Source organism: Pleuronectes platessa, chromosome 2, assembly GCF_947347685.1.
Source record: "Pleuronectes platessa chromosome 2, fPlePla1.1, whole genome shotgun sequence".
In the NCBI taxonomy this organism is placed as follows: domain Eukaryota; kingdom Metazoa; phylum Chordata; class Actinopteri; order Pleuronectiformes; family Pleuronectidae; genus Pleuronectes; species Pleuronectes platessa.
In genome coordinates, this window is record NC_070627.1 from 11,361,985 (window position 1) to 11,388,287 (window position 26,303).

The following is a 26,303-nucleotide window of genomic DNA, read 5'->3' on the forward strand; positions in this document are numbered from 1 at the left end:
ACCTGTGCACGACTCATATGTGGCGTGTATAAATCTATTCTTACCAGCTCTCCCGCGGGTGTTTTTCTGATTGGATGTGTCGATACCTTCTCCTTCGCCTACAGAGGCCACACTGTGACACAATCTCAAATCTTTCCTCGAGTGTGTGCCGTGTTTGACACAGTTTCTCAACAGCCCGGGGGCCAAGTTGTGTTTGTCACCAGTATTTTGTACGAGAATGGGACTCAGTAGAGCACATACCTCCCCCCAAGGCCCAACAGTCCCCATAAATTCAAACATGCTGGATGGAACCACATTTAAATCTGCCTGATTCAAATTTTACTTTATGTCCCCACCAGATTTCAAACACTTGTAGATCAGTCCTCGAAACATGCCGGATTTTTTCCATCAAGATTCATGAAATGTCAAATAAAGCGAAGTTAAAGTAAGTGATCATGGATCCGCCCTTTTGTTGTGGATCCACACCAACATCAAATAGGATCTTCCTGACCACCAAGACCTTTCGTGGAAACCCATTCAGTAGTTTTTGCATAATCCAGCTAACAAACCAACAACCTGTTCCGGAACTTTTCATCAAGATTCATGAATAACACTCTGGGAAGACCAGATGTAGCAAACCAATGACAGATAAACCACCATCCAACAGTGGAACTTAAAATGTTTAATTTATTTTTTAATTAAAACAACCGGGCAAAACATTTCAGTCTGGACTTTTCATCCCCATGTTATTATGACCTGTCATTGTTCCATTGCACAGTGTTACCAAAAAAGCCTGAGAAAAGTTAAACATTTGGGAGTCTGCTCATCCCGGCGTCAAGTCAGTTCCTCAATGGAAAGACCTTTGTGAGCCTCGCATCCAATCGCAATCCAGCTTGCTGGAATAATGTTGTATTGAACCCGCATGTTTACAGAGCCTCCCATTGTGGTAAACATGGATTTGAAAAAGTCTGACAGTTTTTAAACTCCCACCACCCACTCTGTCTCGAAAAGGCAGGACGTGGTTGAAAATACAGCTTGAACCATGGGTGCAGGCCTCCTTCTGTTCCCTCTAACTGCATTTTGTGTGGCTGGCTGATTTGAGTCTAGTATTTCATACACATACAAAACCCACACATTGTTTGTTTTACTTGTTGCCCTAGTGATAGTGGCATCTCTCAATAGTTGACCTGAATAGATGCAGAATGGAGGGAGGGGGGGAGAGTGCCGGGCACAGTTTACATAGGTTTGCTTCTGCTAAACTTGAGAGAACAGGAACGGACGAGACATCTGTCCCGGTAAATAAACTATTCTGGGTTTGTTTACATTGTCTTCTTTGTTAGGACTTAGTGTCGGCAGCCCAGATATACACTTACAGTGCTGCTGACCACAAAGCTTTGTCTTAAATAAGACCTGTCCAGCAGTTCGGGTCAAAATTAGATAGTCTCACTCTCAGTGCTGAGTGTTTGATTAGTAACTCGACCCTGTGTGAAGGAAGGCTCAAGTGTCTGTATGTGGCAGGGGAGTCTGTTTCTGGAGTGGCAGTGATGGAGAGTGAGCGAAACAGATCATCTTGGGCCAGATGAGGAGGGGGCGTGGGCTAAAGTGCTGTTTGTTTCGGGATCAACAGGCTGCTCCTTTTCCTGCTCCGTTAGCTATTTGATAGGCAGAGGGATATATTACCGCTATCTGATTGCTTTACAACCCATTGGCACCAGACCGTCTGCCTCAGGTAGGAACTGCACCTGTGTGCACAGCTGATAGCACAGGAACACAAACCCCACACAGCTCTGAAGTGTTTCCTTGGTCACAGGAGCTACGAGCAATTATAGGCCAGAGAATAAATTAACCTGAACAACAGCAGCACACCTCTGACACAACATTGCCCCTGTTCTGATCATATTAATATTAATATTTTTAACCACAAATTATTATAATACAGAGATTAATATTCATTCCTCCAAATATGTTGCAAGGAGTTCTAGCAAGGAATCTCCTGGGCAAAAAATAAAGAAGGAAATTCCCCCAAAGTGTTTTAGTTGCACTATGAAGAAATCACTGGGTTTCAAAGTACGACTTTTGCAGAGGGCTCAAGTGTTTGTCTGATAATCGTGGGGCAACACCGAAGGTTTGTCATCTGTGACTGGTTGGACCTGATCTGTCACATGTATCTCTGTCCTCTCACTGAGCAAAGAGGGTGGGGTTTACCCCTGGCCTGTCTGTGCTGAAGAGTTTAAAAAAAGAGAGAGATTTACAGTAAACGTCTCCACGTCCATATAGTTGAGCACTTTCTTGCATATTCTCGTTTTTCGGCAATAAAGCGGTTGAAAATAAAATATATTCTAACAAGGGTTAGAAGTTGAACTGGCAGGTTGTATAAATAGTAAAAACATGTTAGTAAAACTACAATGTGCCCACATACTTTTTTATATCTACAGATTTCTGAGAAACCCTGACTGTGAGTGAGAGGCACTGACAATACACTTGTCGGTATGTAGTTTATAAAAAGTGTCACATTTATGTCTAGCAGCTGTGGTACACTTAATCTTCACCTTCTTTGAGGCATGACTTGAATCCCCGATGCATACACTCACTGGAGGAAAAATAAAACAGGTCAGCATATTGCGCAATCATTCATCACTGGGATCATTGTGTGTTTCTCAGGTAATGTAAGTTATGTGTGCAGGAGAATATGCAAAAACTGCATTTTGCAATCTGAGCGTGCACACAAGTGGATCATGATTCCATGTCCGTGTACATGCAGGGTTTTATTTCTCCGGTTGGACTATTTTAACGCTGGTTTGAAAAGAAACAGATTTTGCAGACTGAAGTACAACTGGATGAGTCAAGCTTGGGTTTGCTTTGTTCTGTGCATGTATTTGAAGTAAAAGAAAAAAAAAAAATTGAAACGTCAAACAGGAAAGTCAAGATTCATGAAAGCAGAAAAATGTGTGGCTGCAAGGTCAACTTGGTGTTGTACAGGAGAAAACGTACGTTCACTAAAAGTCACAGATCTCAAACTGAGCGAACCCCTTTCATCTTCGCCCACGTCCTAACCTCTGGACATGAGTACATGAGTGTTTCCATCACCTGTGGGTCTGTGCATATAAATGTGCACTGCAGACTCTGTGTGTGTGTTATATGACCACGGTTTACAAACACAGTCTGTCTCCCGTTACCGGACACCAGAGCTATTCTGGCCTCCTCTTCCGATGCACACCATCCTAGTGTCCGGTCTCCATGTGGAAGTCAGCAAGCCAAGGTCACCGGTTCAAATTCCTCCAGCTCTTTGGCATTCTGCCCCAGGGTTCAAGTAGTGTGGAAGCGTGTGTGTGGGTTTGTGTGCGGGTATGTGTGTGTGTGTGTGTGTTTTTGTGGCGTGTGTGCATGAGCTGTTTGTCTTCCATGCCACATACTGCATTCTGTTTGAGGAAAGGCATTGCAAGAGAGTTCTGTGCTGGTGAAAGATAGAGGTACACACACACACACACACACACACACAGGGGTTGCATTTGAAATAGAGCTTTAAAAGGACATGTTATACAGGAGTGTGATTAATGTGGCTGTCTCCACACATACTTGCAGCAGTCCTGGTTGGCTGGAAGGTGAGTGCTATGAGAAACTGCTGTTTGCTCGAGGGTAGACACTGATCCTTAAGGATCAATCGCGGAAAGACATATTTTAAGTCTATCTGGTTGACTTAAACTCTGTGTACTTGACACTTGAGCACACGAGCGGATGTGAAGAGAGTTGGAACAGCACTGCAGTGTGAGAAATTCAGTTTAGCGGCTAAAAAACCCCCAGTGGAAACAGTCGAGGAGAGGCAGAGTGGTAAATTAACCAGTTTCACAAATTGTGTTTTTTCAAAAATTCTCTAAAATGTAAATAAAAGTAATAATACCAAATATTCAAATCAAAAGATATGCTCTTAAAGCAGTGTAATTTAGCATTTACATTTGTAACCCTTATATCACTTGATGCATTAGATAAAAATATACATACGATTGTTTACGACTGTTCTATTACCATGTAATATTTAAATGGTCTATATTGTCTACCAAGTCTTGATGACAACTCCAAGTGCTTTACAGTAAAGTTTTGCAGTGCATCCATGTGCAGCATCTTCTTTATCACACAGGGCCTGCACAGCCGTCAGGGGCAAATTGGGGTTGAGTGCCTTGCCCAAGGACTCTTCCGCACATGGAATGAGGGAGACTGTGATCAAACAGCTGACTTTTAGTGGACGACCTGCTCTCCCGCCAACCGTAGACAGTTAGAAGCTCCTCAGTAAGTGGAGGTGAAGAGTCATTTATAAACTGATCATTCTAGCATCTTAATATGCAAATAGTAATTATAGGTGTTGCATAAATGTTGTGGAGCACAAAGTGCAGTATTTATACAGCAGAAATGTTAATACTCATCATCACTCTATCATATGCAAAGTATCAGAGTCTTTGAAATAACATCTTTGTTTTGATAGTGAGGGAGAGGACGCCCAGGTAATCCCAAAATGAAAGACACCCTGTCCTGGTCTTGTCGTCTTCCCTGCGCAGCATCTGGAAAGGGAAGAGCTGTCCACAGACAAAGACATGCACGCGCACACACACACACACACACACTCACACGGGGTGGGACGTGGGGCGTGGAGGCTGAGACAAAGCTGTTTCTTCTGCAACAGCTGTGATTACATGACAAAACCAGTCAATTACTAACATTAGAGATGTCTGATTGCTGCAGACAGACTGTGTGCCACCAGCACTGTCAGGGTTCTTGTTGGATGAACCACTCAGCGGTTTAAAATGTGCCAGTTTTCAAGTCATGAGCTTTAAATCTCACTATGAAGCTGTGAGCTTCATTTCCACCAGAATTTAGTCTGTTGTAAATCTCTCAATCATACTTAATTAAAACACTTAAAAGAAGACTTTCAAAATATAAAAGCGGCGCCTCCAGTCAAGGTAACCATTGTAACACAGACAGAAAACTAAATCATTGGATAAATGAAATGAGATAAATATGTTTGATTCAATGTTTAATTTTATATTTCTGCACAAATGTAATATGTGAATTTAAATTGTTGCCAGAGAAAAGGCCTACATTGTGCATTATGGGACCTGTCAGACTTGGTTTCTATTCATCTATCACAAGATCTATTCTTAGACTAATTCTGTGCATTGAGAAAACATTAGCAGGTTAAACATTGGTATTTAAGCGATTTGAATTTTAGCACATATTAAATGCTGAATTGTACATAGCATGTTTGCATGATAAACATTACATACTGTACATTCAATGCCTTCCATGTTTCCATGCTAAACAGTATAACGTAGGTAAACATATGGATTTGCTGTTGCTGACACACTATCTTGGTTCTGAGACTGCTGGCTCTTCCACTGTGAAGACTGTTGAACCAAGAGGGTGTGTCAGGTCAGCAGTACAACCAAGAGCAAGTCTGCGGTTTTCTTTGACGTTTCCGGGGTTGTGCACTGGGTTCTTTGGCATCTGATGATGGACATTTGGCACAAACAACCTGACTGTGGGTAGTTCCATTGTGAAGGTTTGCTGCATGATCTCTAAGTCGCAGCTGCCGTCCAAACTCTAGTCACCAGTGATGGTGCTCCACATGAGGTTTCTCACAGAATTTGATGTTTAGTCTCCGCTCAAGTGTGAGGTCCATGGTGAAATCGCAAATGTACATCTGCAAGTGATCACAAAGATGTGTTGATCGCATGGCGTAACCCGGAATAAAGACTTACAAGAGTTACTGCTTGCACCTGCTGTGTGCGCTGTCATGATGCAAAGTTCGTGTGCTAGAGGAACAGTCTCGTAACTTTTTGAAAACACCTCGTAAACATATCTTGTGAGCAATTCTCGCTTTGTATCGGAACATTTTGCTTTATAAGAAACGATAGTTTAACAGTGACCGAGGCACAAGACAAACGCCCACATGCACACATTGTCTACAGAGACATAGACCATGGAAGATCTGATCATAACACATACACAGGACATAGCTAAAACCAACAACAATATGCTTGCTATGACGTTACATGATATCATAGATAATCAGTCTGAAATCAAAATGACCGAAAGTTGCTTTTTGTTTTTTTTACCATTAATTCCAATCATAAACATTATACCTTTAGGATTCAACTTTGGTTAGAACTGTTTACCCCATGGTTAAATAAAATAAAACTACTAAAAATGTATTATAGCCAATAAGTTGAAAGCTTGAATTGACGGACCCTGATACTCTAATACCAGTTGTATTTAAAACTTTACAGTGAAATCTGAATCCACACGAGGACATTTTCCAGAACTTTCTGGAGTTCTGTTCCCTGGAATTTCAAGAGTCCTGCCGGAAATCCAGCATGAGGCAACAGGCCGCCCCCTGAAAGGGTCGCAGAGTGTGAATGAGTCCACAGAGCGAACATGGCCGTGGCCAACAGACGGACTGAGTCAGCGTCACATTCCAGTGGAGTCAACCATCCACTTTACCCTCAGAGCGCACACACACGCACACACGCAGTGACACACTGACACACACATGCACACAATCACTTCTCTGCCCCTTTTTTTCTTCTCTTGAACACTTTACAGGTGTGCCAGGTTTATATCATCCACTTTATCCTGACAGAATAATTCCTCTTCTCAGAGATCCAGACCACAATCACTCAGTCTGTCTTACTCATCTGCACATACACACTGCTCTTCCCTCCGTTTGTTCGCCCTCAGTCTTAATGCTACTATCCAAATGTAAACATGTGATGATTTAGGATATTTTACACATGAAGAGCAGGTTCTCTTATTATTTTTTACCTTGGAGCCCCCTGGTTTGTCTCCACTCTCTCTCTCCACTCAGCTACCAAATGGAAAATTTGCTGAATGGTGATTGTTTGTGAATAGCTTGTACTCCACACTGTCCACCACTGACAGGAAAAGTTCTGGAAAATGTCTGGAGTGACTGACATTTGCGTTCTCATTAACAGCCCCAATGGAAAATTTCCAGAGTTCCTTGAATGACTGAGAGAAGCTTCATGTAAAAACAAACTCATAAACGCTGTCCAATCAGCCCTACAGCAGTAAGAGACAGGCCGACTGTTCGTCTCTACCATCGACCCTGAACAAACACATCTCTCTGTGGACATGACAGTCAGTACAGTGTATCCCATACAGCTACCCCGATGGTTGAATAGCATGTGAATATACTCCCACACCTTTAAAACGTCCGATTACAGGCTGTGTCCGTGACCGACAAGTCAACATCATGCTGTGATGGACCGGCTGTGCGGAGGTGAGAAAGGAGACTGTTGAACTTTTCTCTCAAGGTCCTTTTTCCCATTCGTCACACAACTATTTTCATGTGAACAACACTATGACTGCAGATCATCCGAAAATGTGTCTTGTTATCCCTGAATTTAAACGATATGCCGTCTCCTACCTCTGAAAGAAGGTCCAGCTTTCACTGCTGCTGTTTGATCATGACCTGAACCCAATCCTCAAAACCATCAATCCTCAAAGTCATACTTCAGAGGAATTTGTATGCAGCAGGTTTTGCCAAATGCAATAACTCATAGTGTCTGTGCAGTTTTGTAAATCTGGTGTTGATTTAAAATGTAAATCAAAGACGCAGTACACTGCAAAAAGTATGTGGACACTGGCTGTTTTGCATCTATGTGGGCCAGTCAGGTCGCTCAATTCCAAATAAAACCAATTTCTTTATGGACTATGCATCATATGATTAGTTCCAACTCTTTCAAGTATCTCTTAAACAAAATATTCCTAACTGTTCCCTGAAAACATTAGTCACTCAAATTGTTTTTTTCTGTCCATATTGGCCACAAAGAGATCGTTTCATCAAAAAAATTCAGAGTAAGTAATGGACATGTGAGAGTTTGAGCATCAAACTTGACTTGGGAAATGATAATGCCCTTTAAACACAAGGCCATTGTCGTGCCAGAGAGAAGAGGTTTCCACAAAGTGTTGGAATAGAGTAGAACACCTATATTGTCTAATATATGTATAAATAACTAATATATAAGAAAAAGCATTTTAAAAGTAAAGATATTTAAAATTGTAATTACATTAGTAATTTTGACATTATTAAAAAACAGCAAAGATATGTGAGAAAATATTTGTATGGTGTGATATAGTAATAATAAGCCATGCATGGTGAGTTTAATTGTGTAGAACCTTTCAACACAGAGGCGGTTCATCACTCAGTTATTAATAATGCAGAATAATTAAATGAATGCTATTCATAAAAGAAAATCTAGGTCTAATATAAATCAAACAGATCAGCCGGTGTCTGAACCCATTGTTCTCTGTGACTTTCCTCTCCTCCCTCAGTGTGGAACAGAGCTGCGCTGTCTTGCTTTGCCGTAACGGCGAGTGATTAACTCTGTGTGAGTCAGGTAAAGGTGTTTTGCAACGGAAGTGAGGCCTCTAGCACCACCCCCTTCCTCAGGTTTTTTAGGTTTATTGCTGTGACACATCTTTTCACACAAGCTTACTGTCAGTCAGGTGCACTGGTTGTCATTCATCAAACTGGAGGCGGTTGTGGGGTCTGCAGCTGTGGAGTCTGCGTTCCCATTCCAACATATTTAGACCGGCCGTAGATATATGACTGATCTCTCTAGGGGGAATTTGATGGGTTTGTAGTTGTATGGTCAAGGATAAAACTATAAAGCAAACAGATCAGGTATGTGAATCAGGTATAAGGTAAACTCTCTGTGGACTCCAACAGGATATCCTTGGAACAGAGTCTTGGGTATTCAGTCTAATCCACAGCCCGACCCTGTATCACAGTGCTAAGTTGTCATCATGAGGGCTATAACCAATGCATGATAATAGTGATGACTGGTATTGTCACTTGCCCGGAGTAATGCAATGTGGATTTTCCTGTAAGGTCACCAGAGTGACGCAAAACCCAGATCTCAAGAGAACAAACTGAGTCATCTATCCAAATAAAAAACAATATACCTTGTGCGAGTGCCATGATTTCAAATATCTTTTACTGCGTTGTGCCAAACTTGGTGCACAGTAAACAGCCCTCTTTTCCAGGTGTTCAGCATGTGTAGATGTCCTGTTTTCAGTAATACTTTTTTCCATTTCTGGAAAACGTTTCTTTATGTTACTATAGTTACCCACAGCAAGAAGGTCCAATGCAGCCTGATATTTCTGTCTGGCGTTTGCATTACCTTCCCATAAGGGTTTCCAATTTATTCCCACAGGCCACATTAACGGATACTGATCTGTATCACATATATATGCTGAGTTTATATAGGACAGAGGACATCTTAAATAATAGGATCACAATTTTACGTATGTTGAAACAATATGAACATGTCCATATGACTGGATGATACTGCATGTATTAAAAAGTTAATGGTCTTTCCATATATTGGACAGATGTTCTTCGATGATTCCCCCAGCTAAAGCTGAGCAAACTGTCGGTAAATGTTGTATTCAATAGACTCAAGAGACTCATTTAGTTCTGCAAACTCAGACTGTTACAACCTCATATTAGCTCAAGCTGAAGCAGTGTGAACTTGGGCCCCATTTCAAAGAAGTTCAGGGCTAACTTTTCCGATGTATTATGGAGCAGAGAGTATTGTTTTTTAGGAGAGAATAATAAAAACAAGTGAACCTATCATTAAAAGTGGTCATCATAACCAATTTTAACGCCGCACCAAACTTGTTCTGAATATTACTGGAGGGTATCTCCAGATTTATCTTTTGGAGCTGATCGTTCGAAGGTCAAAATCAACAAGAATATGATGTGAAAAAAACATTATCCAAGATATCTCTTTGAATAATCAAGAAAGAATCTAAGGCTTTTATGATCAGAATTCATCATTGTATGATGCTATATGACGTCATGGAAAAGTCACAAAGAAGTCCGATAATGATGCCATGCTTCAATAAGGCATTGTTGGAGTTATCTCTACATCATGTGCAGCGTATGCATCACCCGTCCAATGCTTTTATTTTTATAACTGCATAAGTTTGTAAGCTTGGGTTAAGCAGCGGATCAGACTTTTTAATATAAAGAAAAGCCTTAAAACCCACCTTTCTACGTGCCATACTTTTATTCAGCCATACTGCGTACTTAGCAATTAAAGCAATTATTATCTATGGAGAGAAACACACCTCATAATTAATCACAATGTTTCTAGATGTATAGATAGGTCAGTAGTTAGCCAAACAGAGAAATTGCTAAAAATAGTATTTTTCCTTGTTTTGTATTTAGCATATTTCCTTTATCTTTCCATCTCGTTGCTTCCTCTGACACAAACGTCTGTCCTCGTGCTGCAGGCACTAAAAATACTTGAAATAGTGATACACCGTCTTAATGAGCAGCTGGAAAATGCAGAGGTAGTGCCTTCATCTGCAACTCATCAGTGAACACTGGAAAATTTGAGCCAGTGATGCAGCGATAACAGTGATGTGACGGCTGCTCTGGTTAAATTATGTTCAGGCTTAACTGCTGTGCTTACTAATGAGGAAGCAACTAGCAGCCCCGGTTTCCACTCATGGTGCCAAAAGATGCTGTTTCCATGTTCCAACTTCGTCTAAAGAGGAGAACAACAAATACTAAAACATCAACATTTGAAAGTAAGAATTTCATCTAGCAAAATATGGATTTTCTACTGTTTTGTTGTGACTTCAGGATTTTTTCTGGCCTTAAACAATAGGAATGGTTTCATTTAAGAAGAAAATACAAATGAAAGCAGGAGCCCCGTCTCAGTCACTTCACGTCTTTATTTTTGTGGTGCGAAGCATGAAAAGGACTATGACTGGAGTCAGAGTCAGGTTTCCTGAAATGACTGGGCATGTGGCTGCACGGGGGCAGCTCCTAACCTGTGCTGAGTAGGACAGACACCCCGAGGGTAAGACTGTGGCAGCTGGTATGTTTCTAAAAACAGGCAAACCTCTCCCCCTCCTCCTCCTCCTCACCCCTTCGCCTTGCTACCCTGTGCTTTGTAGCAGATGCTGATCTCTGTCTGTCTTCAGAGGGAAGCAATTATTGAGTCAGAGGGAAAGACGCACCTCCTTTTAATAAACCCACATCAAATCATCCGATGACTGACAGCCCCGGAGCGGTGACTCACACTCTAGCCGGAAACTGAGAGAAACATTTCAGCAGTGACAGAGAGGAAACTGAATGAGAAGTCTGAAAGGAGGCAGAGTCATGCAGACAGGACAGAGCTCCAGAGCACCAGACACACCACACGTTCATTCCCCTCACTTCCTTCTCATAAACATCATTTCCCTCCTCCACTCGGACAGGATAACCTGGTCAGAGTGCCTCTCTCTCCCTCTCTCTCCCTCTCTCTCTCTCTCTGTCTGGCTGTATGACTCTGATCCTCGGACCTATGGCCGCTCAGCCTCTTACATAAGGTAGACCTGGTAAAATTCCACAGTGCTCACTTGCTCCCTGCTCCTCTGACTTCCAGGCGTTTCAACAACAATTTCTCACTGTTCGAATCCTGCCGCCCACTCGTAGGATGTTTTTCCAGCTGCTCACAAACAGGCTACCTCACTTCAAATGAGGCTTCGAGAGGAGAGAGGCTTTACCTATCAGAGATTTCATCATCTGGGAACACTGCGTGTCATTGTTGTGACGGGTCTAGCCTTCCGTCCTGGAGCGTCTCCTGAAGATACAATGGGGGGGGGGGGGGTGGCTGACACTGATCTGAAGGACAATAAACAGTGGCTTTTAGTTTTATTTAAAATTATTCTTGAAAAACTGTGCACACATTGAATATACAGCACTTATAGTTCTTTTACTTTTATTATTTTATTACTTATTAATCAATTTACTAAATTTTTGTATGGTATGCAGCTTTAAACATTAATCATATTTGAGGGTAAATTAAATCTGCAGTTAGTTTTCGGCCACTCGGAGGCTGTGTAAACAGATCATCTGCCAAATCATCACCTTGCAACCGTTTTGATTTACACGTCGAGCAGTCAAACTAAAACATTAGCAATAATTTGAAGTTGTGTGTGTGGCCAACTGATGAATGCATCATTCACTCTCTTTGAACTCTCTTTTTGGTCTCCACCACGTCCTGAAGTAAGAATCTGACTCTTCAGCTGCTGAATGATTAGCATCTAGTCACTAACTGTATATCTCTGCACAGAGGGTTGTGTACAGGGAGGAGGAAAAGTCACTATAAAGCTCCATAAAGCTGAGGGGTCTGCACATTCAGGTATTATTTCATTGTAGATTCATCACTAAAAGTAACACCTTTCACATTCCCATTGGTATTATGAAAGTACTACCTATTTAGCCATTCTCAGTCCCATATAGTCGAACTACAAAGTCATTTAAGTATTAAATTGCTGTTCACATTTTGTGTAAGTTTACGTGGTGAACATCACCAGTTCCAGTAGGAAAAAAACGCAGCAGGAGATGAGACAGAGATCACAGATAACTCGTCTGATGAGTCACAGACCGAAGGATGACAGATTAGACCTATCAGTTAGCTTTGGGATGTAACACAACACCACCGCACAGGCATGAGTGCGCACAAGCACACTCACGCACGCACGCGCACACACACAGGTACACGCACATACACACACGCCCAGATATGGAGTGCTCCCTGTTTTCATTTTTTTATTTGAAATCCATTAAATTGAAATGAATTGGTTACATACTTCCTGGATAATGCAATTTAAAACACACTCTGTTGTCTGGAGATACTGAAAGAAATGGAGAAGAAAAGGAAATGTCTCAAAATATACTTTTTCTGGGCACTTACAGGTCTAACATTATAAGATGACCAAGTAACTCATTTTGATTCTGTACGTTGCATGGCCTATGCAACGTACAGAATACATATATTTAAATGTAGCTTTGGTTAAACAGCCCTTATCTAATTCATTGTGACATCCTGTTTTTTCCAAAGACACTACTATGTCAGATTTCACACGCTGTGGTCATCCTCCACAGTCCAGCATGGCTTTTTGCATGACTTGCTTTTCTGACAGTCTCTTTTCAGTTCATTTCATAACACAGAACAAGATTCCAGCACAAGGTAAAACACTTTCTTTCTCAGATTATATTCCACATGCTCATAAAGTTTCTATACTGGTTCACCCCTAATGGGCAGCTGTGAGTCAGTCATCCGTGGGGAACAGAGCAGACTGGCAGATGTGAAGCCAAACACTCTTGTCCCTGATTTGAACTGTAAATGGTTTTCAGACCTGAACACCAGCGAAGAGATATTTACCCCCCCCCCCCCCCCCCCCCCACGACCTGCAGGTTAGTTAATCCAGTGTGCAAACATCACTGTTCCAGTCCTTGGGCAGTGCTAACACAGTTCTAAGAATCAGGTTAATTAGTAGGTATGTAATATTTGTTTTCCCACTGCCATGTACGGTAGTATGGATAATATATTGTAAAATGCATGAGCTGATGTTATACAATGCAAAAGGATAGCAATGCACAATAACATATTCCATTGTTTATGTCTCTGCACATGTGGATGTGTGCAGAAATACAAGTTGCAACACACTTGTGAGCCCCACACACGCACACACACAGATAGACAGTCTGAAGACACGAAGAAGAACAAGTTTTACTGCTGGAAGGAGGGAGGATCAATCCTTTATTTAACCCTTCGATGTGAGGCACCAACACCTGCATACTAGGCATGTGTTCAGGCTGAGATAACGTGCACAACCTTCTCTGCATTCTGCTGTAAACTGAGTCATGTTACACCACCACAGCTGGTTCAACCCTGACCAGCCGCCCCGCTGTCGCACAACAGGATCTCGTCGTTCCCACATTTCCCTCCAGCATCATCGCCACGGAGCTGATCAAGACAGATGGTCCCATGTCCAGCAGCACAGTCTAGTATTTTGCTGCCTCGCTGGCTGGCTGTCCTCACCCTGCACAGAGAGAGGCTGGCTAATAATTTGTCAGCCCCTGTGGGGTATGAGGTCAGCATGTCAACAACGGGTCCAGTGTTTCGCAGGCCAGCGATGGAGATTAGAGAGCGAGGCTGAGCCCGGCCACTCTGCAGCCAAGGGGGGAGGGAAGGAGGGCGAAAGGAAGCAAGGGAGAGTGGGTGGTATTCCTGGGACTTTCTCTCAGGGAGACGCAAACTGTGTTTTTCAACAATCAAACTCGTTTTGGACATGAGAAAGGGCTCTGGTGGCATGATTATGTTTGCCAGCTACAGTGCATAAACACTGGCACAAAGGCACTAAAGCACCCTGACATGTAAGAGTATTTCTTCACGCCAGGAGGTGTGTGTGTGTGTGTGTGTGTGTGTGTGTGTGTGTGTGTGTGTGTGTGTGTGTGTGTGTGTGTGTGTGTGTGTGTGTGTGTGTGTGTGTGTGTGTGTGTGTGTGTGTGTCTGTGGTTGGTTTCCCTTGATGCAAAGAGCGTCTTATGTTGTATCAATCTGAGAGGTGTTGTGCAACCATGTTCCCTCCTCTGCAGGTCATAAGGCTAACCCTTGGAAATCTACAGACAAAATATGATTCCAGACTCGTAGAACAAACCGAGTTTGGTCAGATTCTGGGGGAACCAAAACACAGAGACAAAGAAAATCCTTTCAACATTTACACAGTTTGACTCACCTCTGTTATCAGTTGTTCAAACAGCACTTTGCTACACAATGTACCTGCTGCCCACACAGCGGCAGGAGGCTTCAATTCGCTCCATCACCAGCAACACAATACTTTTTCTCACCTCAGTCTTCCCACTGTTTATATTATATAAAGATTCCATTTTTTTTCTATAAAGACACAGATGTCAACAGTCAACAAGAAAGAGACCGCACGAGTCCTATAGATGAAGTCTATAAAATACACACCGCCGACACCTACTGGCTGAGCTATGTAAATGTCTACACTAGTGAGGTGGTGAATACTGTAAAATAAAAAAAAAAGTGTATTTAATAGAGTATCAAGGTAACATCTAGACTTCAGGGACTGTTCAGAGAAATCAACTTTCAAATGATCACGATCATCATGCAGATGTTTATTTTTAATTTGCCTCTTCACATGTTTTCAAAAGGTATCATTTCCTCAGTGGGAAGTTCCACTGAAAACGGTTGGTGTAGATTTTGAACAGACATAATGAAGAATAAAGACACTGCACTGGGTTTCTGCAGGACTCACCAAATCAATTTAAGACTTTTGATTTTAAAGTTAATACCGATTTTATGATCCTACTAGCCAAAGTTTGAAAACATGACTGAAAACTAGAAGGGATAATCTGGCTTGTAAATAGTATAATTATATCACCATATATTTTTATATCAGAACTTCTCAACAGTTCATAACAACGAATAATAATAACTTACTTAATAACAGGGGTGTGACCAATATGACTGATCTGTGGATAAAGTTATAAAAAAGGGTATTAAATAACTTAAGTTGATAAATATTTTTTCTACAAGAAAAAATACAACAAAATTTGTTTATAATGAAATAAGGAGCTTCCTACAGCTACTATGGCTTCCTGTCGTAAAACTGTTTTCCAAAATCTATCTAGGTGGATTTTTTTATAGCAATTCTTTAAATCAGGTAAACTGTAGGTTTTAGTTATGTCAACGATGATTTAATGCTGCTTCTGTCTCACTCTAAAGAATTCTGGGATGCATAGTATCTAATGTTCACTTTGATTAATTGTTTTCATTTATGTTTGTGTTTTTTTGTGCTCATGTAGGTAGTATATGTTGAGAAATTTACATAGAAAATACAAAATAAATCTTCTAACATGATTTATGTGGATCTGAATCTACAAACTGAGTCTACAAACCCCCTGGTCAGAATTTACACTGTGGGTACTGTCTTGTGTCTCTGTAGTTTGAGAGATAACATGTGTAAGAAATTACTCCAGTAGACATCGTTTTTTAATTTCATTAACTATGGCTTTAACTATTTTAAACCTTCAGAAACCCAATACTATAATGAACAGCCCATAGACAGTTTACTTTAACAAACCACAAATGGCCCAGTGTAATTATGATAATGAACCCTTCCATGTCAGTGCCAGACCATTGAGACAAACACCAGGAAACCAGACAGAAAATGGGTTTGTATGTGGTTGATGGTGGCACAGATCCTTAACGAAGGTTTTCTGAAGCTACAACAAACAACAGGTCAAAAGGTCTATTCCCGCTCGAGAACGAAAGCTGCTCAAAACATAAACAAGATGTTAATCTGAATTCACAAGACGCACACAAGATCCAGCCAGCGACTAGAGATTTAAAATGGTTCTGCAAAATAGAGTGATCCTGACTCTTCACGGGGAAGTTAGTCTCGAATGCGGGCGCGTGATAAAAGATTGAAGTGTAGGTGTAACGAGCGGACAAGACTTTCATCACCGCTCTTCTTACGTCAAGATGACTAAGATAGGCAACAGAACTCCTCCTTCATGTCCCTGAACAAACCCGTCCTGTAACTGATACATCTTCAGATCAGGCCTGTTCACATCTAGTGTACTTGTGAGAAACGTAGAAAAGTAATTTTCATATAGATGTTATTACGTGTACTGTATGTAAAAGAACCTGCAGCCCTGCATACTAAAGATTAGTGGTTGTAACAGAGCATAGATTGTAAAGGATAATGAGCTACTATTTGAGGGATATATATTGTTCTGTATGAGATATAATGAGAAATCATAAATAACAATGCTTTCGAAATGTGAGACTTTTATCATTAAACATAAAAATGTGAAAGTCATGTTGAAAGTTGAAAGATATGCACAGTAACAGCTTCCTCTGCCGACCAAGTCAAGCAACTAATGCTCAATGTGTTAATCACAAAAACTACCTTGTGAATCAGAAGAATACCTCTGGCCGTGTTGGGCACTCCCTCCTTTGAAAGTGAATATGCAGACATCAAAAAGATATGCTCAGGAACTGAACCGGTAAAACCAAAACACTTTCTTATAGAGCCGTGAATAAGTTTCCCTTTTTGTTCCCCTTTAAAGTTTCTTCCTCTTGTTAATCTACACTGCAGCCGAGTAATTCCCCTGAATGATTCTGTAACATTACTAAGCTGTATTCTCCAACCTGACAACACCAGTGTATTCAAAACTGAGGATGTTATAAAGTAAAACGTTAGTGCTTTGATTTTAAAGACCATTTAAAAGTGCATATGACAACAGGTGGTTTATTCAAATATTGAGGCAGGAAATATGTCAATTTGCTAGTTGGGATGAAAAACTATGTTTGCAAATGATAATGCAAAACAACACTGAGGTGAATGCAAAACATGACGACCCAGAACAATAAGCTGTAGATCCTCTTCATGATGGAATCTCACCGTCTGCTACACACATCATACATCCAGTACTCATCACTACAATATAACACAAGTACATAAAGTACTCAGTAGTCATCATACTACAATGAGTGCTCAGTACTCATGACTTCAACAGTACATGACTACTCATGACATTATTACACAAGTACTTAGTACTCGTGACTTCAATACTACCTAAGTACTCTGTATTAATCAGTAAAGCACTACATGAGCACTCAGTACTCATCACTTCAATAATACATAAGTATTATTACTCCGTTACTACAACATTACACAAGTACTCAGCAGTTATTATTTGAATAATACATGAGTACTCAATAGTCATTACTACAATATTACAGAACTATGTACTCGTCACTAAATCCTCGCAAGAGTCGAATGATAAGAAACACACACAAACTGATATTTCTGAAGAACAATTGCTGTGGTAACACAGTTAAAGTGATTTTACAGTATGTGCTCATCTTCCTACAGATAGTTACACCAAAGAGCATCAAAGTACAAACCACAAGCAAATGTCAGGAAAATGGTCCGGAATGAAGAACACCACATGCACCACAAACACACACCAGTCGCACTCAAGGGAATCTTTCTTTTTCACAAGCAAAAAACCTCGGGAACATACAGTGCCTTGCATAAGTATTCACCCCCTTTGGACTTTTCTACATTTTGTCATGGTATAACCACAGACTAAAATTTATTTTATCGTGAGTTTATGTAATGGACCAACACAAAATAGTGCATCATTTGGAAGTGGGGGGAAATATTACATGGATTTCACAATTATTTACAAATAAAAATCTGAAAAGTGTTGAGTGCATATGTATTCACCCCCTTTACTGTGAAACCCCTAACAAAGATCTGGTGCGACCAATTGCATTCACAAGTCACATTTGCAAGTCACATAATTAGTAAATAGGGTCCACCTGTCTGCAATTTAATCTCAGTATAAATACACCTGTTCTGTGACGGACTCAGAGTTTGTTGGAGATCATTACTGAACAAACAGCATCATGAAGACCAAGGAGCTCACCAAACAGGTCAGGGATAAAGTTGTGGAGAAATATGAAGCAGGGTTAGGTTATAAAAAAATATCCAGAGCTTTGAACATCTCTCTGAGCACCATAAAATACATCATAAGAAAATGGAAAGAATATGGCACAACCGCAAACCTACCAAGAGGAGGCCGTCCACCCAAACTGAAGAGTCGGACAAGGAGAAAATTAATCAGAGAAGCAACCAGGAGGCCCATGGTTACTCTGGAGGAGTTGCAGAGATCCACAGCTGAGGTGGGAGAATCTGTCCACAGGACAACTATTAGTCGTCTACTCCACAAATCTGGCCTTTATGGAAGAGTGGCAAGAAGAAAGCCATTGTTGAAAGGGATCCATAAAAAATCCCGTTTGGAGTTTGCCAGAAGCCATGTGGGAGACACAGCAAACATGTGGAAGAAGGTGCTCTGGTCAGATGAGACCAAAATTGAACTTTTTGGCCTCAATGCAAAACGCTATGTGTGGCGAAAACCCAACACTGCCCATCACCCTGAGCACACCATCCCAACAGTGAAACATGGTGGTGGTAGCATCATGCTGTGGGGATGCTTCTCTTCAGCAGGTACAGGGAAACTGGTCAGAATAGAGGGAAAGATGGATGGAGCCAAATACAGGGAAATCCTTGAAGAAAATCTGATGCAGTCTGCAAAAGACTTGAGACTGGGGCGGAGGTTCATCTTCCAGCAGGACAATGACCCTAAACATACAGCCAGAGCTACAAAGGAATGGTTTGGATTAAAGAATGTTAATGTCTTAAAATGGCCCAGTCAAAGCCCAGACCTCAATCCAATAGAGAATCTATGGCAAGACTTGAAGATTGCGGTTCACAGACTGTCTCCATCCAATCTGACTGAGCTTCATCTTTTTTGCCAAGAAGAATGGACAAACCTTTCCATCTCTAGATGTGCAAAGCTGGTAGAGACATACCCCAAAAGACTTGCAGCTGTAATTGCAGCGAAAGGGGGTTCTACCAAGTATTGACACAGGGGGGTGAATACTTATGCACCCAACAGATGTCAACTTTTTTGTTCTCATTATTGTTTGTGTCACAATAAAATGTATTTTGCACCTCCAAAGTACTATGCATGTTTTGTTGATCAAACGGGAAAAAGTTTATTTAAGTCTATTTGAATTCCAGTTAGTGACAGTACATAATGGGAAAAAGTCCAAGGGGGGTGAATACTTATGCAAGGCACTGTAAATACCGGTTACACGATGCCACCTTTTTACAACTTGTTCAATGTTCTGTCAAATTTAGACAAAATAGTGCAATGAATATTATAAATGTTGTTTTACGTCACTTTTTATATATCTTTTATCTATTATATATATTTTATTTAGATATCTTTATGTCTAAATAAATGTTACTTTGTTTAAATATTAGAAAAAGGGAGTAAATAAGAAGTAAATAGTGAGTAAAATATATATTGTTTCTTTTTTTTGCTTTTCTTATGTGTGTTGTATTCATTGTGTTTGTATGTTTTTATGTTCTATGTTCATTGAATGCCCCAATAACCAGAGCAAATTCCTCGTAGGTGTAAACCTACTTGGCAATAAATACATTCGGATTATGATTCTGATTCTGATTTTATATTAATCAGATACAGATATCTCTCTATAAAATTACAATAGTGAGGGGTTAATTTCATACCACAAATGTAAATGTAGGTCAATATTATAAGGACCATTTAACATAATTTGCAGTCACTTCATTTTATTTCTTCAGGTGGTCAGGGAAGGGAGGGACCAATCACAGCGACTGACGGCAGAGCTTGGTGTTGAATTTGCATGCAACAATATTCTACTGACACATATACACACACTGTTCACCTCACGCTCACTCCAGTCTACGGCGTATCTGCATCATGGCCTCACCGCTCATTCTGCTGGTCCTGTGCTGGCAGTTTAGACCGAGCCACAGTGTGAAGGCTTCACCCGAGTGGTTCCAGAACATTTCCACCAGCCTCTTCAGTCTGCCTGGCGACATCATGCTTGGAGGCCTTTTCCACATTAACCAGCTCACCAGCAACCTCAGCCAGAGGACGGAGCCCAACAACATCAGCTGTGATGGGTAAGGTGTTGTGAAAAAGAGCTCTATTATCTGAGACTCTGCACCAACCTGTCTTATGTGGCTTCTCCTTTGGGATTCCACAGGATAAATGTATATGGACTGGGCCTCTCTCTGGTGATGAAATATGCAGTGGATGAAATCAACGCAAACCAGATTCTGCTCCCCGGTGTCAAGTTGGGTTATGAGATCTACGACACGTGCAGACAATCAGCCGTCATCGTGAAGCCTACCATCTCCTTCCTCACAGCCAAATACACCAACGCGCTGTCTGTGGAGTGTAATTACACCAACTACGAGCCCAGCATATCAGCCGTGATTGGTCCTTTTAGCTCAGAAATGGTGTCCATCATTGGGAAAGTCCTTGGCTTCTTTCTCCTGCCACAGGTTTGGTTACAAATATGTCTTTCTACACTCTTTTGTTTCTAAATCTAAACCGCATTTCAATTTGCTCATTCATTGTGGTCAGATGTTCACTTGCTTTGTTTAAAGACCACTGTCTACTTGCAATGCAAATTGTACCGCAACTTCATTAAAGGGATAGCGTGTCAACAAGAATGAGCGCATACCTCCCCAACAGCACGAAATTGTTCAAACTTATATATATCAGTCGACTAAACATGCCCGTTTTTCAAAATCCATGAATTATTCTCTGAGAAATCAACAAAAATATTGAAATATCGCGAAATCAGTGTAGTAAAATACATGATACTCAAAACCATTGCATGACTCCTCTCATTCCAGATAAGCTACGGGGCAACCAGCGAAAAATTCAGTGACAAACTTCTCTACCCATCCTTCCTCCGCACCGTGCCTAGTGACAAGTGGCAGGTGGACGCCATTGCTCTTCTACTGAAAGAGTTTAGCTGGAACTGGGTGGCCGTGGTGGGCAGTGAAGAAGAGTACGGACAACAAGGCGTGCAGCAATTCTCCAAAATAGCAGAGAAGATGTCGGTATGCGTGGCCTATCAGGGGCTGATTCCAGTTTACAGCGACCCCATGCCAGCAGTCAAAACCATCATCGACAACATCCTGGCAACAAATGTCCGAGTGGTGGTGGTCTTCTCTCTTGCAGAGTCAGCTGAGATCTTTTTCACAGAGGTGAGACAATGTGGTACAACACGTTAAATAGCTGTTACACTGACTGACGGTGGTGGAGAATGTATACGCAAACATTTGACTCAAGTAGAAATGCGAATAAATAGACAAAAATCTGCTTAAGTGAATATAAATGTACAGCATTAACTTTTCTTCTTGAGTAAAAGTAAGTGCGTTGCTTTTCAAGGCCCCATATTGTGATGTATGACTTAACAAAAAATTAGGCCCCTTATGTACTTTAGATATTTTGGTACCACAATGTTATGACTTTGGCAACAGTGAAAATTATTTGATAATCTACCTTGTGTGTCTCCCTGCAGCACATTCTCTCTTTCTGTTGGCATCATGGCACAATAACCACAGGAGCACCTGTAGAGGGAAAAAACAACATTACTAGTGAAATAACAGCGTTTAAACTTACTTTCATGTCTACGTTTACAGCAACATAAGGAAAAACACTAATTAAGTAACAACACGTTTATACACATGATGAAACACGCTTTATATTTTCAACCTTATAAAGCAACTGGCCTCATATCAAATACAGTGTTTTGTAACTAAGCGTTTAGTTACATGAGCTGAGCCTTTAAACCGAGCAATATTAGAAACTGAATAAAACACCTGACTGTGGTCAAACCAGCCGCCTCTCGCTTTGGATGGTCCAATTTAGATGGTCGTTTTTCGAGTGCTCTAGTGATAGGGCGTTTACGGTTATCTACGGCCTAAAGTACTATGAAGTAAAGATATGAAGAAAGCAGAGGAGGCTCATTCTTGTTCCCTGGAGGGCACTTTGACAGAGGAATGCTCAAAAAGTTACTCGTAATTTGTGTGGCAGTAGTAAACGGAGCTTTTTCTAAATAAAGTTTTGAGGAGAAAAATAAGTTCATCTAAACCTCAGGTCAATTGCCGTAATTACGCGATCAATTGCGCACTTGAAAAATGGCCGGCGGCTGGTTTGACGACAGTGTAACTCACCGCTCTGAAACATCCTGTCGTCACCGGCCGCGAGTGGGCGGCTGGTTTTCTGAAGCTGTGTCCGTCTCGAGGTCAGACTCCAGCTCAAACATATTAACTTTACTCTCAGCTGGAGTCGCCGCCATTTGTGTTTACCGGCGACTTCCCTCATGCGCCAACGGGAAACCGTTGATTGGCTGTTCGTGTGTCACTCAAAGTGTAGTCAGCCAATCAGAGGAGACTGTCAAGAACGGCATGTTCAGTCTGGAGCGCCACAAAGGAGCAGAAGAGGAAACAGTCGTTTTTTCGACATTAAACCACTGATATATAATTTTACGGGTACCAATACCTCCAATATCAATCCCGTAATGGTGTTAAATATGGGACCTTAAAATAAAGTATTAAAAGTCAAACTACTTTCAGAGTGTAGCTTATTCTCCCATTCTCCCATTCTACAACATCTTCATGGTTTAGTCTCTGAATCCACTTCAGGTGTTTCTTCACTCATAATCCTGCTGCTGCAGGACGCGGGTCTAATGTTATCCGTCCACTCAGTGGACCAATCCCCCTGGCATTATTGATTACTGTTAAAAAAATTTAAATAAACTAGGTGAACATGCATCACAATGCTTCGTAAAAGTGAAAAGTACCCCTAAATACAAATGTTATCAAGAACAGATACTTAAAAAATGTACGAAAAGGTTTGATGTATACGATTTAGTGACATCTAAATGTGTAATTGGATGTTGCAGCTGAATACCCTGCATTCCCCCCCCCCCCCCCCCCCCCCTCCCCCCAACTTTCAGTTGTCTTAAAAACCCAAAAGGTGTCCAGTTTGGACTACTGTGAAAAACATGGCGGCCTCCGTACAGAGGACCCGCCACCGATGTAAATATTAAGTAATTTCATATAAAGGGCCAATTCTAGGGTAAAGAAAAACAACAATTTGTACACTTTAGATTTTTTTTTTTTATGAAAAAAACAAAAACTGGATTTATATTACATTTTTGCCAATCTTACACACTGAACCCCTAAGTACAGTAACGGAGTAAAGGTACTTTTACATCACACCACTGCTGACAGACTAAACTCAGGTCAGTACCAATCCTCCTGTCTGATCCCTTCCAGGTCATCAGGAGGAATATAACAGGAGTGTGGATTGGCAGCACATCCTGGTCCCTCCACAACAGAATGACTTCTCTCCCCAACATCCAGAGAGTGGGAACAATCCTGGGCTTCACTGACATGACACAGACCCTGGATCTGCTCATTCCCTACACACAGGAGCTCCTCATTAAGCTGATGAAGGAGAAGTCCCACATGTCACGTCCAACAAAAAAGTCATACGACAATCCCTGCCCAGAGTGTTGGGACTTCACGTCTGATAACATCAGTTTGGTGAAAGACCCAGCAGTGCAGCGCTCGGCTTTCAATGTGTATGCTGCCATCTACAGCGTGGCAGAGGCACTGCATACGCTTCTGGAGTGTAATTCAACTGCCTGTATGTGGGGATCAGAATCTAAAATCTATCCCTGGAAGGTGATGTTTGTTTTTCGGCTGCTGTTATAGCTGATTGCACACTGTTGGAAATTAAAACAGTGTGTTTTTTAAGCAAAAATAAAATCTAACAATGACTTAAATCTTCTTTTGCAGCTGTTGGAGGTTTTGAGGAACACGTCAGTAAACGTAAGTGGCACAGAGATAGAGTTTGACAGTAATGGCAACCCAAACCTGGGATACGATTTGGTCGAGTGGAGCTGGGAGGCCTCAGGGTTAAATTTTATAAATGTTGGAAGCTTTTATGGAGAACTGACTATCAACAAGTCCCTCTTCAAATGGCAGACTGCAAACTCAGAGGTAATTTCAGCCACGCATCAGAAAATAGATACAAACCTCTAAACATGCAGTTTATGCATTTTAAAAGATTGGTTATTACATTATATGATGCATTAACTTTCGCAGGTTCCTCAGTCCACCTGTTCAGCAGCATGTGAGATGGGACAGGTCCGCAGAGTCAAAGGCTTCCACTCTTGCTGTTTTGATTGTATTGACTGTTTGCCAGGATCGTACCAGGCAAATCAGGGTAATGTGGTTGTACCTCGCACCCACCTGTTCTGTTCACAGGTCAACAAAATCGGTTTACCAGTAACCCTAAAGGCCATTAACTAAAACACTTTCTTTGTTTTTACTTATGCAAGTTGTGAAATTTACAATTCAATGTTCTGTTCTCACTGTGACGTTGCAAGAAAACCAGCAATGATTTGGCCTATACATAGTCCGGCACATAAAATCTCATCTGATGTTTTCACACTTTAGTTTGAATGTATTAATCAACAAGATATCACATGTAAATGTTGCATCTTTAGAGGAGCTCATACGTGGGTTTTGTTACCTGTGGATCAATCCAGATTTACTGCTTCCAGGGAAGTGGCACAAATTCATGGTTTGATTTGATTCCTCAGAGTTGTGCCTGTTCATCCCACTAACTTCCTGCAGTTCTCTCTGACTCACAGACGACATCCAGTGTACCAAGTGCCCTGAGGGTCAATGGTCCCGGATCCGCAGCACCGGGTGCATCGATCCCATCTTTGACATTTTGGCCTGGGACACACCTGAAGCTCTGCTATTGATCATGGCCGGGTTGCTGTTGCTGCTGTGTCAGGGGTCGGTTGGTGTCGTGTTCCTGAAACACCGGGGGACGCCGTTGGTGAAGGCCTCAGGTGGAGCCCTGAGTTTTGTGGCTCTTTTCAGCCTGATGGGAGCGTGTCTCAGTCTGCTGCTCTTCCTGGGACAGCCGGGAGACGCTGTGTGTCGTCTGCAGCTGCCACTTACCTCCATTTTCCAAGCAGTCGCCCTCTCCATTATCACATTTATCTCCATGCAGGTGAGGAATGACCGATGAACTACATTGTTGTCATGTAGAATGATATACAGAGAACACATTGTTAACAGGCTGAAACCACATTTGTTTTCAAACAGATATTCATTGTGACTGAGTTCCCGGAGACAGTCGCCTCTCACCTGCACATGCTTCGAGGTCCTGGGATCTGGCTGTTCGTGCTGGTCTGCTCGGCAGTTCAGGCTGCTCTCTGTGGCTGGCTTGTTCAGGAATGGCCCTGGTTATCTGACCATGTGGCAAACATGAAAATAGACTTTGTGAGGGCCTTCCTGTCATGTCCAATGTCTCCTTTGACTGGATTTGCCCTAATGCAAGGTTTCAACTGTGCTATGGCCCTTATCTCATTCATGTGCACCTTCATGGCGGTGAAGCCTCTTCATCAGTACAACCTTGCCAGAGACATCACCTTTTGCTCCCTGCTCTACTGTGTGACTTGGGTGTACTTTATTCCAATCTACATAGGCTTGAATGACAAGTATAGGACCATTGTCCATGTTTCTTTCATCCTGGTAAGTAACTTTGGACTGGGGGCCGCCTACTACTTTCCAAAATGCTACTTGATGTTGAGGAAACCCGACCTCAACACAGCAGAACAATTCTGTACCTTTCTAGAGGGCGTTCCCCCAACAGCGTCTGAGGAGGGGGCACAGACACAGACAGGCCAATAAACAGGTCTTTGACAGCCACCACAGTGCAGTTTTATCATATGAATACAAACTCTGATAAACAATATTCAAGAATCAAGTTTTTTTCGTCAAATTTACATTTGTATAATTTGTAGAGCTTAGGCTTCAAGTCTATGAAACATGCTGTTACATTAAGTTATTGTAGGTGTTTACTTATATCACTAATAAACTGTTCATATACAAAGTATAGATATAGAACACTGTACAATTTTAATATATATATATATTCATGGTAATAAATACTCTACAATATGGTCCATTTATGAAGTTTGATT

General features: G+C 41.4%; 1 protein-coding gene and 1 long non-coding RNA gene across 2 annotated transcripts; one reads left to right on the top strand and one right to left on the bottom strand.

The window, feature by feature from the left end:
• Nucleotides 1–4,946: 4,946 nt before the first annotated feature.
• LOC128455628 (uncharacterized) lies at nucleotides 4,947–22,610 on the bottom strand. The gene is made up of 3 exons (XR_008341751.1): nucleotides 22,465–22,610; nucleotides 21,791–21,858; nucleotides 4,947–5,671 (listed from the first exon to the last, which is right to left on the bottom strand). It is a non-coding gene; the product is annotated as an uncharacterized LOC128455628 (long non-coding RNA).
• Nucleotides 19,949–26,142, top strand: LOC128455622 (taste receptor type 1 member 3). The gene is made up of 8 exons (XM_053439330.1): nucleotides 19,949–20,394; nucleotides 20,478–20,778; nucleotides 21,136–21,492; nucleotides 23,572–23,982; nucleotides 24,097–24,300; nucleotides 24,406–24,526; nucleotides 24,957–25,327; nucleotides 25,423–26,142. Exons 1-8 carry the CDS (start codon nucleotides 20,189–20,191, stop codon nucleotides 26,008–26,010), a joined length of 2,559 nt encoding a protein of 852 aa, XP_053295305.1. The 5' UTR covers nucleotides 19,949–20,188; the 3' UTR covers nucleotides 26,011–26,142.
• The last annotated feature ends 161 nt before the right edge of the window (nucleotides 26,143–26,303 follow it).